The sequence below is a fragment of the Muntiacus reevesi genome, chromosome 6 (assembly GCF_963930625.1).
Source record: "Muntiacus reevesi chromosome 6, mMunRee1.1, whole genome shotgun sequence".
Lineage (NCBI taxonomy): Eukaryota > Metazoa > Chordata > Mammalia > Artiodactyla > Cervidae > Muntiacus > Muntiacus reevesi.
The window spans coordinates 12,776,770-12,790,153 of record NC_089254.1 but is presented as its reverse complement, the minus strand read 5'-3'; the positions used below and the strand labels follow the sequence as shown (position 1 = coordinate 12,790,153).

The following is a 13,384-nucleotide window of genomic DNA, read 5'->3' as shown; positions in this document are numbered from 1 at the left end:
AATTGCATCAGTAAATCTGGGTCCGACCCACTGCTCTCTGCCATCATCTTAAAAGTCAGGGAGGATAACTGTACATGATAGAGGTGGGCACGATCATGGGGCACTGTGCTGGGACTCCCTGCAGCAGCTGCACCTCAGCTGGGACAGGAGAGGAGGCAGACGGCTGTTCATGACTGGTGACACCCACCCTTTCTGCAGCACCCTCTGGTTGAGTGGCTGGTCCCCCAGGGAGGCACGTCCGCCTGGACTTGAATGGAGCTGTCTCCACTGGTAGTCACAGAGGTCTCTTCTCAGGGGACAGAGAAAGGCTGTCCCTCTCAACGCCACCTGAAGGGAGCTATCATAGAGCCCTCTCCCTAAAACTTTATTACACTCTCAGTTAAAATTATGTGATCAAAAGAGGGTTGTGGGGAGCAGAACTAGAATATCCACCAAATACCCAAATATGATACTGACAATGTGGAAACATTGCTATTCTCATCCAACATTTTAAAATAGTCCTAAGGAATAGGTAATAACAATACTGGGCTTCTCGGGTGGCACAGTGGTAAAAATATCTGCCTGCCAACGCAGGAGACATGGGTTCAGTCCCTGTGTTGGGAAGATGCCCTTGAGAAGGAAATGGCAACCTGCTTCAGTATTCTTGCCCGGAGCATCCCATGGACAGAGGAGCCTGCCAGGCTATGGTCCTTGGGGCCACAAAGAGTCAGACCCAACTGAGCATGCACGCATGCATGCAAAGAAGAGGTAATACGAGCATCATACAGCAGGTACGATGTTTAACCACCTCTCTAAAGATTTCTCTTTCTAATGGTCTACGTCAAGACCCAAACTTTCCACTTCTGATTTGTATTGTGAGGGTACTGAAAGCAATACTCTCCTGGACCAGACTGAATACAGAGTTTGAGGGACCCCGTGCAACCTGGAAACATAAGGCACCGTGCTGAACAGTGTCTGAACAATTGCAGGACGATGACGGCAGAGCTTTAAACCCAGCTCAGGGCGCCCCTGCATGGGGCCCTGCCAGACAACAGCGCAGGTGAAGCCAGCCTCGCTCTAAAATAGGACCTTGGTGACAGACAGCCTGCTGCTCTCGCCTCCTTTCTCCACAGCCTAACAGAAAATTCGGTCAAGAGCACCATGGGAGAACGAGTGTGACATGTCCTCTGATATACACCAATCTGATGTACTGAGGTCCAAGGAACACGGACCAACAGTGTCCTCTCAGAACTACCATTAACTTTCATATACAGAGTGTATTATAAGGCTTACCTGAAAGTGTTTCATCTTCTTCCTAGAAGGTTCCACAGGCCAGGTTTTCTATCCAAAGGCCAGCGTGACCCTGGTGATGGGTTTCGTTTTAATGGGGACGGGAGGACCAATTTTGAATACAGATAATGGGAGCACAGTTTGCAGGCAGTCTGATCCTCAATGACCTCCTTTTTCTTTTCCTCTATTTTTTTTTTCCTTTGAAAATCACTTCCTGCTCAAACCCCTTCTCCTTTGTCAGCCATGCACCGGTATTGGATTTGACCTTGAATTCCAGATGGGCCAGGTTAGTGTAAAGGCACTCTGTCTGGCTTCCCACAATGTAGGTGATTATAAAGGCTGGTGGGGTACTGTTGACGGGGTGCCCTTCTCTTCTAAGGGGCATCCCTAATGGCTCAGATGGTAAAGAATCCACCTGCAATGCAGGAGACTGGGGTTTGATCCCTGGGTTGGGGAGATCCCCTTGCAGAATGGAATGGCAACCCACTCCAGTATTCTTGCCTGGAGAATCCCAAGGACTGATGAGCCTGGCGGGCTACAATTCATGGGGTTGCAGAGTTGGATGTAACCAACACAACAAAACACATCAACGTCTAAGGACAGTTATGCTCCATCAGTTCCAGTCTGGTGATCAAGACAATAGCTAATTACTGTCATTGCAGTATCTCCTATCATCTCCCATCTCCCCCGAGTGGGCTTCAGCTAAACTTAGCTGTTGGAAAGTCATCTTTCCCTTCAGTACATGGAAGTTGGGCTTCAGAAACTTAGAAGAGGGTATTAGAAACAGAAAAGTACCCCTTTATTTCTCCCCCAAAATATACGAGATAAATTTGTAAATACGTTACAAAAATACTCAGAAAAATATACACTTTCAGCAAAATTACATTGTAAAAAGTCTTGAGTTTTTTGAGCTATAGATTACTTTTTATAGGATCAAATAATACAGAAGGAACTGTTCGCATATATAAGCCTATCCTGATTTTTGGTCCTTCAGAAAAGGGCTAGAAGATTATAATATTAGCTTCTCTCAATAAAATAGTATAGCCCTTTTTTCCTGGTAGTGAATTTGTAGGGATAAACAACCCTACAAGTAGTTGGGCCTATTGTATGTCACAGAGATTTTTCTATAGCCTGTCTAGACTCCAGACAATAGGTGAGACCAGCCTAGAGTTGCAGACATTTCTATAGTCTGTAATATCACTTAGAAAAGCAAGGGCAATAATACTAAAATGAAAACCAGCCTGACCCGCTAGTACTAGAGGAAATATGAGTATAACAATACTATACAATTTAGAAATGATGACAACAACGTAGGAAGAAGTTTTAGCAGCCACATATCAGTCAAAGCAACTTTTACAAAATCATATATATACTCCCAAAATATGAGTCATATTCAAGTAATTCTGTCCCATGGCTACATTATAACTTATTGCAGTAAATTCTGTATATGTCATGCCATATTTTCTTATTGCCTAGAGGTGGTGTGTGTGAATGTATATTACATGTATATATGAATTATGTGTGGTCAACATACAGGTTTTTCAAAATGCCTTACTTTAAATAAACCAGACTGTCGAACTATTATGCTTTTCAGTCCTCTTGGATAAAGTAATGTTGTATATACTCCTAAAAGAGTTAATGAAAATTCTGTATAATAAGCAAGGAAGGTAGAGAAAGGAGTTTTTAAATTTCATCTATTTTCTACCATTTCATCTCTGAGCACAGCTGTTTTCTCTGCTGCAATTATACCCATTATAAACAAAGGAAAGAGAGAAACTTTTCTGTTTCTTAATATTTCCCTTCTTTTCTACCTCTCAAATTTTTTAAACAAATGAACAAATGTAGAATACATGTTTTTGCTGCTTAGTTTTACTTTGATGAAGACCATGAAAAAGATGAGCTGACTAAAATATTCACTGAAGGAAATATTGGCAATATTTTGGCTTTAAAATATATTGGCAATATTTTCAGTTCCTGAAGGATATTCTTTTTCTCCAAGGTTCCAAGCTACGTCAATAGTCACCAGACCATTTCCTTCTTCACCACTGGGGATGAATATTAACAGAGCCTTTGTCAGTGTTGGAATGACTCAGCCTGTGGCATCAGGAGTAGTTAGGGGGGAGTCTAATGAAATAGTATGCAGGGAAACTGCGAGATTCTTCAGCTATTTGACTTAGAGTTGTACATCCCCAGCAGAAAACTCCCATCTCTGAAATCATTTGGTTTCTGTCTCTGAATTAAAACATGTACACACACAAACACCACCCAGCTTGTTTCAACACAACCAACTCTGCCATATAGCACCACCCAAGTTCCACTGTAGAACACACCATCTAGGATTGCCAAAATCGTAGAAAGCTCATTGATGAAACCATAAAGAACCCCTCTCAGTGGGATCAGCTCTGCCCATCCACCCGATACCCAAAGCACACTGCTGAGGTGTAGGAGATTATGCCTAGAAATGCGGTGTATGTTCCCCCCGGGATGCAAATGCTAGATTCGTACTACACTAACACAATTTACACAACATGCTTATTTTGTTTGGCTTGAAACTTCAATATTTTGTCTTTAAGAAAAAACTTCTTTCACCCCATCAGAAATGAAGGTTTTTGTCAACACTTTCTCACAGAGAAAAATAAACAGATATGCTTCCATAAAATTGCTTTGTAATGTAATATTACGTGTGGTATGGATATTCAAGGAGATTGATCTGAAATCAAATATGTAGTTCTTTCTTCTGATGTGTGCCATAATATTCAGAAATATTTTACACATCATATAACAAGATAAACCAGAGAAGTATACACTGCATATAACAACTGTGAATATCATGAAAACGGTACAAAGTTCTGACTCACCTCAGCTATTTAATTGGCTACTTTTAATTAAAGAGTAATAGTATATACCTTTGAATTGAACATACCAGCTAAAGCTTGACTTTTCAAAATCAACAACAAATTCTAAATTCAATGGGAGCATGATGAATTTGGCAAACTTTTCATTCTCATGAAATTGCCAGGGGGTGGGGTGGGTGGGAGTGCGGGTGGAGGGAAGATCATGCTTCATCACAGGATAGCTGGGAATTCGGCAGCACTCAGAAAGTAGCCTGATCATTAACTAACTCCTGTGTGTGGAGACGGAAGACCAGATTAGGCCCTGAGGAGGTGTCCCCAAACTCCCACTGAAGTCAATGGAAATTTGCAAATGTACTAGGGAGGACTCTCACGGTCCACAAGGTGCTGTCAATAATTTCACTAAGTATTTAAACCAGATATACAAGCAAAAAAAAAAAAAAAAAAAAAAAGCCTGAACACCAAAACACTAAATCAAAACACCCAAACCAAATAACATGTACCTCGCCGACGTCGTAGATCCAAATACGGCCTTCTGAGTCCCCAACGGCAACCTCCTTGCCACCTTGAGCCCAGCGAACACGGTTTAGGGCGGACGCCCCCTCAATGGCCACACTTGCTGTTGGAACCTGCCAAGGGGATTGCAACAGAAACCAAGAATCTCTGAATTTGAATTTAAATATACGAATTGACAATGATGCGTTCAACTGGATGAGTCACCGTGGTGTGTGTGTGCATGAAGTAATATACATCTCTTGTGCAGTTGGTAAAGGATTCATTGTTCTTAAATCATATGCTCCACTGAATTAAGAGGTAGAGAGGAGAGACACTTTAACAAAAAAGGAAAAGAGAGGGAGTCTTTGGCCATAGTCAGTGGGCAGTGAGTGACATGAATATTTCTGCGGATTATGCAGGGTGCGCAGACAACATCACACAGCAGCTAAATGTGAGACTTCTGGACTGGGTCCTGATTGATGGAGAGGAGGGAGACTTCAGGATTTACCAAGATTCAGGATACTATAAAAGGCAGGGATGGGGTGTATGGTGAAAAATAAGTCATATTACTAAGTGTCTTCAGGGGAAAAAATGTATTGATCCCTTGAAACCTCATCATGGAAGGGATGCTCGGAAGAAAAAGTTCAAAGGCTCAAGTTCTCCTGCTTTCTTTTCCTCTCTCCACCCTGTTTTCCTGCCTCCCAGCAGCACCAAGGTGGAGGAAGTGCTCTCACTCTGAAAACGTCCTCAGGACGATATCCTGACAGAGTGTAGCACTTAAAAGGCCTTACACCTCCTTTAATAAGCACCTGAAATCTGACAACATTGATAATTACAAATATTAATCATTATTAAAGTGAACTGGAAGTGCTGAGATGGAACCTGCAGTATTTGTCATAAGAACCTTAGTATTTGGAAAAAAGAATTTTAGTGGGTCTACCCCTTTTCCATCATGGGTTGTGTAAACTCACATCTGGAAGGTTGGAAGTTTGTAACTGATAGAAAGATCAGCCCTCTGAGCTTTCTACGAGAATGCTGAATAGGAAATGACAACAGCCCATTAAAAAAGGTAAATGTTAAAACAAAAAGGAAAAAAATATACAGTGAAAAGAGGGCCACCAACATCATCTCATGCCACTATTTCCAGACCTGTGTCTAATAGACATGACTTCTTAGGGTGGAAACGCGACCTGGACTATGCCTATGCTCCCCGGCGTTCTGTTATTAAGGGAATTGAAACCATCTGTTTATATGAGATTATTGACCCAACACCTATCTTTAAAATAGCAATAAAAACTCCATCACATGTAAGAATCTATGTTTAAATTTAATCTTGAAATCAATAAAAATTCTTTTACCTGCTTAAATCACTGTATGTCAATTGGTAGCAAAAATGTAAAACAAAAGTCCCCAGCTCATGTTTTTGTTTTTTTTTTAATACACAATTTCTACAATAAAGGGTCCTGCTGTGCAGTACTGGAGACTGAATTTTTAACCAAACTTTTCAAAGGCCAAAACAATATGAATTGCAATAGGCCATAATTCTGTCAATACACTTTATTATTAGTGTGCTACTCAGAAAACAAATCTGAGAATCAGCTATATAGTTTTCAGAGTTAAAATTTCTAACTCCATAATTTAGGAAGATCATAAGGCTCCCACTTTTCATAACGCTGGTTAATATCAGATTTTATCTCTGAACAATCTCAAAAACTGAATAAAAAGTATTTAATCTTAAAATAAATATGACAAAAGATCACTCAAAAGAGAATGATTTTTTTGATACATTTTAAATTATGCCTGAAACAAGTTAAAGAATTTTATATATTTATTTGGAATTAAGTAATGTAGCAAACTGGAACAATTTCTATTTTAACCATTTAAAAATATCTTCTTTTCATAGACATCATAAATGGTGGGGGTAAAAAAATAGAAACTGACAGTCTGTAACACATGCTAAAAGAATTATGAAATGTATGAAGAAAATAACAAAAATATTTCCTTAATTTGACAAGTAATGAGTTTTCAAAAGTTGCTGAGTCTATAATGAAAATAATCCATATTGTCTCTTACTCTTGTATTTCAGTTTCTTATATATTTTCACAGTTTTTAATCATTTTAATTGCAAAGACAGAATATATACACATAATTTACAACACTGCATAGAGATCACTAACAGTGAAGTATGTGAATGTAAACTGTCCCTGCGCAGGAGTAGTTGAATAAGTTGGTTTAAAAAGCACTGTATTTTGAACGACAAAGAAGCACTGAGATTTCAGGTTTTTCGTTTTTTTCTTTTTTAAACAAATCTAATTTCTAATCGGACAAATATTTGAAAAATCTTGTTCAACTTGACAGAAGACAAAAATGATTTGAGGGTTTTAAAAAGTGTTCAGTTTATTACTGGATCTGAATCAGGCTCAATGTATCTACTATTATTGCAAAAGTAGAACTACGTTCACCGCAAAACTAAACGATTTGCATGCCCAGTAATGATTTCTTAAAACGCTTAGCTATAAAAGACTTATGTGGTTGTCTCTTGATACCTAGAAAGAGGGAAGGGGAAAAAAAAAAAAATCACATTTGGCAATGCTGAGATATTATTTCATTTTACCTAAAGAGCAGATAAAAAGCCAAAACTAAACAAAAAGGGTTACAGAGGAATTACTAAGGAGTTGGTAGGACACTCCACTGCATCATATTAATAGTTGAGTATCACCTGAACTCACTTCTACTAAATCTGATTTCTAATTGTGTGTGTGTGTGGTGGTGGGGGGAGCGTTTCCTAAGTCAATCTGAAAACTGTTTTCTTTTTGGTTGTTTACAGTGAATGAGTTTACTCTACCAGAGAGAAACAATATGATTTTAATCAATGGTGATGAAAGATTTTGGGAAACCATTATATTGTAGAGTAACAGGCACCTTTCCATGAAAGGCAATGATGTTATAAACGTTTCAATGTCTGAAATGAGGGGCCCTGCACGTCCTACTGCCCTTCATTTCCAAAGACGCTTCATTACATAACTCTTGTCCTTGTCATGGAGTTCTGGTAGCCAAAAGGAAAAATAAAAAACAGAGTTAAATGGAAAGATTTGTGTAAAAGACAACTATTTGGCAGTGGTTTTAGGTGAATATAATCTTGTATGATACAGTGACTCAGTAATAACACCTGAAGGATATTTCCCTGCCCCTCCCCAAAAAATATCAGGGCAGCCCGCTTCTCCTCACTGTAGGCTTCCTAATTAAAAAGGCTGAGCTGTTTCCTGTTCAGAACACTTCAAAAGACCTCTCCCTTGTTCTCCACTTGACATGTAGTTTTCAGCACTTGTTCTTCTTACCTGTCCACTCTTATTGATGGAGAGCTACCCTGAATCATGGACCAGCTGATGACCAGACCATTTTATTGTATTAAGCTGAAGGACCTTTAATATTCATGTTTCTTTTTAAACTCAACCCAAAACTCTAGTACCTGAAAATCAGCACCTCAGTAATTTTGAGAGTGGAAAAGAGGAATAAGACATGTGACATAATTTTTAAAACATGAATATATACAGCATGATTTTTAAAAAGGCTATTTCCCTGTTGTTAATTGCCTTTTGAAAAAAATTTCACTTGTGAAGTGCTCCAAATGTGACATGTTAAAATATAAAAAAATTTACTGAATTTAATATACATGTTCAGAGATAGAAATTATTATAAAAGTGGTGAGTTCAGTCTCTTAGACAAGGATTGTTTACCTTCTAAAAATTAAATGGAGACTAGATCTGAACATCAACAGTCCAGAGAATCATCTTTTACGGATTTAAAACAGAAATCGTGCAAACAGCAAACGCTGGCAAACAGCCCTTTTAAAAAGCCCAATCTCAAGTCAGAGTCCACAAAAGCTTACTTTTCCAAGTGTTTGCCCATTGAGTTATTTCAACACCGCTCTCAAACATGCCCCTGTGTCCTTTCCCGCAGTGAAAGGCGTGAACACGTATGGTTTTGCTCTTTGCAAAGAAGGGTCGTCAATTGTCCAGGATTCTGCCACGGTTTTAGGGATGAAGTGAGATTAGATGATTTGGGGCCAAATGCATCTGCCAATTCCCTGCAGAGCAGGGGAGAATGGGGGGTGGGCAGCAGGCTGCAATTAGAGGGTCTGTCCAAAAAAGGCCGTTTCAGAGGGAGCGGGGGAGACGCAGAGAAGCCGCCGGCGCCCTCCCAGCCCGCCGGGCGCGGCGCCTGCGCTCACCTCGGTGTCATTGTTGAGGTTCCAGAGGTCCAAGCGCCCCATCCCGTCCACGCAGGCGAAGAGCGCGGGGTGCACGGGCGACCACATGACGTCGTACACATAGTCCGCGTTGTCTTCAAAGGAGTAGAGCGGCTTGTTGTGCTGCAAAGCAGAGAGGCCGTGAAGACTCCGTGGCGCTGCCGCTGCCTCGGGCTGTCTAGCGAGCCTAATTAAAAACTCTGCACATTCACAACGTGTCATAAAACTTCCCGAGATGAAAGTCCTCGGGAAGGTGAACCGCAGCTTTAAAGTTACTAGCACTGTCCACTGGCAGAAATAAATCCTGGGGGTGGGGGCGGGGAGGGACTCTCCCGGGGCGGGGGGCCGGGACGGGCGGGGAGGCGGTTTCAGACACAGTCGCGGGAGACGGGCCGCACAGGTGGACGGGCGGCCCGGGGGCTCGGGGCGCTCGCTGGCCCACGCGACGCCAGTTCTCGGGGCCGAACCCAGGCGTGCTCTGCTCGCCGGGGTCAGACCCGCGGGGAAGGCGCTGGAAGCCCGGCAATCGCGGTGACCCAGACCCTTCGCACGGAAGGCAACGCCTGCCACCTAGCGGCCGTTTTCTGTGGCTGCAGCGCTGCTTCCCATCCGACTCCGGGGCCAGATTTATACTTTAATGGTTCCTTTGCGCGGGAATGGGGTCCCGTAGTTTAAAAGGATCTGTAGCTCTTCAGGCACGCGAAACATCTCGCGGTTCTGAGACTCTGGTCTCTCTATCTAGGATCAGTTCACCCAAACCAGGTGGATTAGTGAGGCTCAATGCACTGTCCCTCAACCTCCGTGGAAGGCGAATCACTTTTTCTAGCTAACCCAATATCTCTAAGAGCCCTGAAAATCGGTGTTTTGGGGGGAAATGCATTAACACACCCCTACTGCATACAAATGCTTCCCCTCCGGAGGGATACAATAAACTAAAATGGCACTCCTGATTTCCAGCGAATATTGTCACATCAAAATAGCACAGAAGTCAGAGATAAGTATGAACGTACACCAGAAATAAAACGTAATTGGACTTCATGAATTATTCATTCCATCTGGCTTGTCTTATTCTAATTTCTGCATAATGGCTTTACTAATCCCTGATCAATTAATGTAAAATGAAATTTAAATGATAATGAAAGCCCTAGAGATAAAAGAAATTAAGTATTCTTATACCCTCTGACAGAAATCTAAACAATGGGAGTTTTTTCCCCCAATGTCTTCATCCAGTCAGCTATCTGTACCTTCTTCATGGGCTCAGTCGAATGAATGCCTGTACAGGCCAGAGAAATAAGATCAAAAAATGATAACACACAATATGAACAAGCAAATCCTTTCTGCAGAAAATGTTCAAAGAATGTATCTGTGGGGAATCAGAACCAAATATCTGAGCAAACTCCCAAGATGTACTGTGAAGGAAAATAAAGAGCCCAAAATCCATGTGCTGAACTCAAAGTGGGAAAAATCAGTGAGAAAACAATAAAACTCCCACAGCCTGAACCGAATGCAAAAATTTAAGGTAGTGACTAAGTGATTTCTCCTTCCATGAATTATCTTGCTTTAGCATTGCTGAGACGTGAATACAGTTGTTAAGACTATTATAGCAACAGAAGATTTTAGGTGAGACTTTGCGTGTGAAGGGTGGGTAGTGTGTGTGGTCTTATTTTTACTTTAAGAAATACCAAAAAAAAAACATGTAACACTGCGATTGCAGAAAGAATTAAATGGACATTAGCGTTATAGTTTTGTATTTTACTCCTCTACATTATAACTCTTATGCCAATGTATCTATTCTATCCCATATTAGCACTCTAATTTGGACCTAAGATTATTTGCCTATTTGCTATTGATGTAGCTTTTTTCCATCCTGTCACTGCTTGGACTACATGATTCAAACTTCCTTCTTCAGAGAATCTAGATATCCAGTGACACCTTAAAATAGTATGATAACATCATCTTTTTTCATTAATATAAGAAAAAAAGGCAGGGTAGATAAAGTAGGTGGTCCTTCACTGGTTGCTTCTGAGTATTCAATGCTCTTAGCAGGTTATTCCTGTTCCAAATTCTCGATTTTATAGCTAGCCAGTCACTATTTGTTAGATAATATGAGTAACACATTTTTCTTAAAATCAAAGAGTAGAAAAGACTGACACATGCTTTAAAAAGTCAGTTCTCAGGACCCTTTATTAATAACCCAGCTGATAGGATAACTGATTATACAGAGGTGTAGACACACAGGCACACACTCAGACATTCAATAAATATATAACTAATCTACAGTCCTTGCTTTGCTCAATTAGAAAACCACCCAGCTTTAAAGCCATCCAGGCATTTTCTAGGAAGCTGACATACTTGATATGTTAATTTGCTAATCTCTAGTGTTTCCTTTTCTCTTGTGGTGGCTTCTTTTTTAAAAAACTTAGTCAAAACTGTAACGTATCTTGGATATTTTACCTTTTAAACATCTGGAAATAACTGTTAGTTCATCCAAACAAAAACCAATTTTCTCGTATTAAATAGTCTTGTACTGAAATGCTAATATTCCCTTATCACCTCCTACCTCCAAGACTGAATCTTTCATTCTAAAAGTCACTATGCAAGTAATTCTAAATTACAGATTGTGCATATTTGGGGCAAGGGAGAAGGATGTATATTTTCAAAGGATTTGTTTTAACCTTGATAAATTGACAGGATGAAGAAGTCTTGGTCGGGATTGAAGGCATTAATAGGGTACCAAGGGAACCACCATCCATGAACCACTAGTTTCCAAGATTAGATCAGCAGACGCCATAGCACAGGCTAACGCCACTCTTATAATAGTAGGCATTGCTGTTCTGAATATTAAGTGCAGTTTTTTTCAATAAAGGAGCTTTCATTCTACCTTATTTGGGACTCAAAAGGTAAGCTGAAAAACCTCACCGAAAATTTATCTGAACCACTTAATATAAAACATTTCCTAATTTACATATATATCATGAAATATTAGCCCTTTCATACAACACGTCAAAAGCATTAGGGCCTAAAGATTCTGTTTTTGAATTCTGAAACATAGATGCTTGTATCCACAAAGTTGTAATAGCTTGCTATTGCATTAGCACCAGTTTTAAAACACTACAAGTTTTGAAAAGGTGGAAAGTGTAAGGGCAAATGTGACCAATGATTTTTGAGGAGGAACCCGTAACATTATTTGTATGTATTAAAGCTACAGAAGCTTGATGATCTTAGATATTTACTCTGCAAAATACTAGGCCACTTAGTAAATTAAATATCATTCCACTGTGTGTTACTATAGAAAGTGTTTTTCAAGACAATCAAATTTCACTAGGCAAAAACCCCTTCACTTGTGTATTCTCTTTTCTGATGCCCTGTTTGGTACTGGTGACCTGTTAGAAAAAAGAAAAGAAAAAGGAAAACTGCCTTGTAATGCAGCCAACAGTATGTGTGACACAAGCCAATGCAATAAGGCTGTAACCACCAGACAAGTTTCCAGGGCTGTGCCCCCCAAATGCTAAAATATCCAGACATGGATCAGCATGATTTTAATGCCCTGATTCTCCACGTGGAGAAGTAGGCTACCAGTCACCTCCCGGACAGACTTGAAGGGCAGGGAAGGGTAATTTGCTGGGTGTTTGCATGTGCCTGACTCTGTACACATATTGTCTAATTTAATCCACATCAAATCTCTGTAAGGTAGACAGCATTTACAGAAAAGAAAATGATAGTTCAGGAAAGTTAGTAGCTTTCCCGAGGTTGTTCGTGGTGACACTGGAGTTGGTTCTTTGGTTTTTCTAGCTGTTAAGTACATTTTCTGTCCTCTGGAACCGTGCGGTCCTCTATGAAACACAGTGAAGGTCTTCAGCCTTCACAGAAAGAGAAGATCTGTTACCAGTCCTGGCTGCTATCCCATTTAATTCAACCCATACTTACTAAGCACACATTATGTAATTTATAGGAAGAGTTAAAAATATCACAGTCAGAACCTTTCATTTCCTGAATCGGTTATTAATAATCCCAAGACTGTTACCCATACAATTCCAGGGACTCTTAGAACCTTGTGACACTAACAGAAATCTCTCCAGAACACTAAGAAAAAGGGTGGAAATGGCCCTTTAGCCAGCAGAGATTAAAGCAGGCCGTGCCTTAGAGAGTAGAATAAAATGATGCTAAAAGCAAAGATCCAGGTTCAAGTTCACTCAATGTCCATACAACCTTGGGTGAAGGACTCCAGCTGAATTATATTATCTGATAGATGGGGACAAAACGAGGAGGATGGAACAGAAAAGGAAGTAGGAGAAAGTGCAAAAATTACAGACCTTGGGAAATTTCACTTAATATCCTTGGACCTTAGCTTTTTTTCATCTGTAAGATGGAAATCTGGAGAAACTGACCTCAAGGGTTCCCACTGGTTTTGTGATTCTATGACTGTTCTGTGGTAAGGGCTGAATGGAATAAGCATGTGAAAGTTTAACAAAGAGTTATTCAAAACTACATATTATAATTAAAGCCATCTTCCTTGATG

The 13,384-nt window shown here is 40.3% G+C and overlaps 1 protein-coding gene across 1 annotated transcript in view; it reads right to left on the bottom strand.

The window, feature by feature from the left end:
* DYNC1I1 (dynein cytoplasmic 1 intermediate chain 1) overlaps positions 1 to 13,384 on the bottom strand; it is a 328,507-nt gene that overhangs the window by 15,692 nt on the left and 299,431 nt on the right. Inside the window, exons 14-15 of the mRNA XM_065938794.1 lie at positions 8,848 to 8,988; positions 4,625 to 4,750 (exon numbers count right to left, since the gene is read on the bottom strand). Of these exons, the coding sequence (XP_065794866.1) occupies positions 4,625 to 4,750; positions 8,848 to 8,988 (267 nt within the window). The remainder of the gene's footprint in view (positions 1 to 4,624; positions 4,751 to 8,847; positions 8,989 to 13,384) is intronic.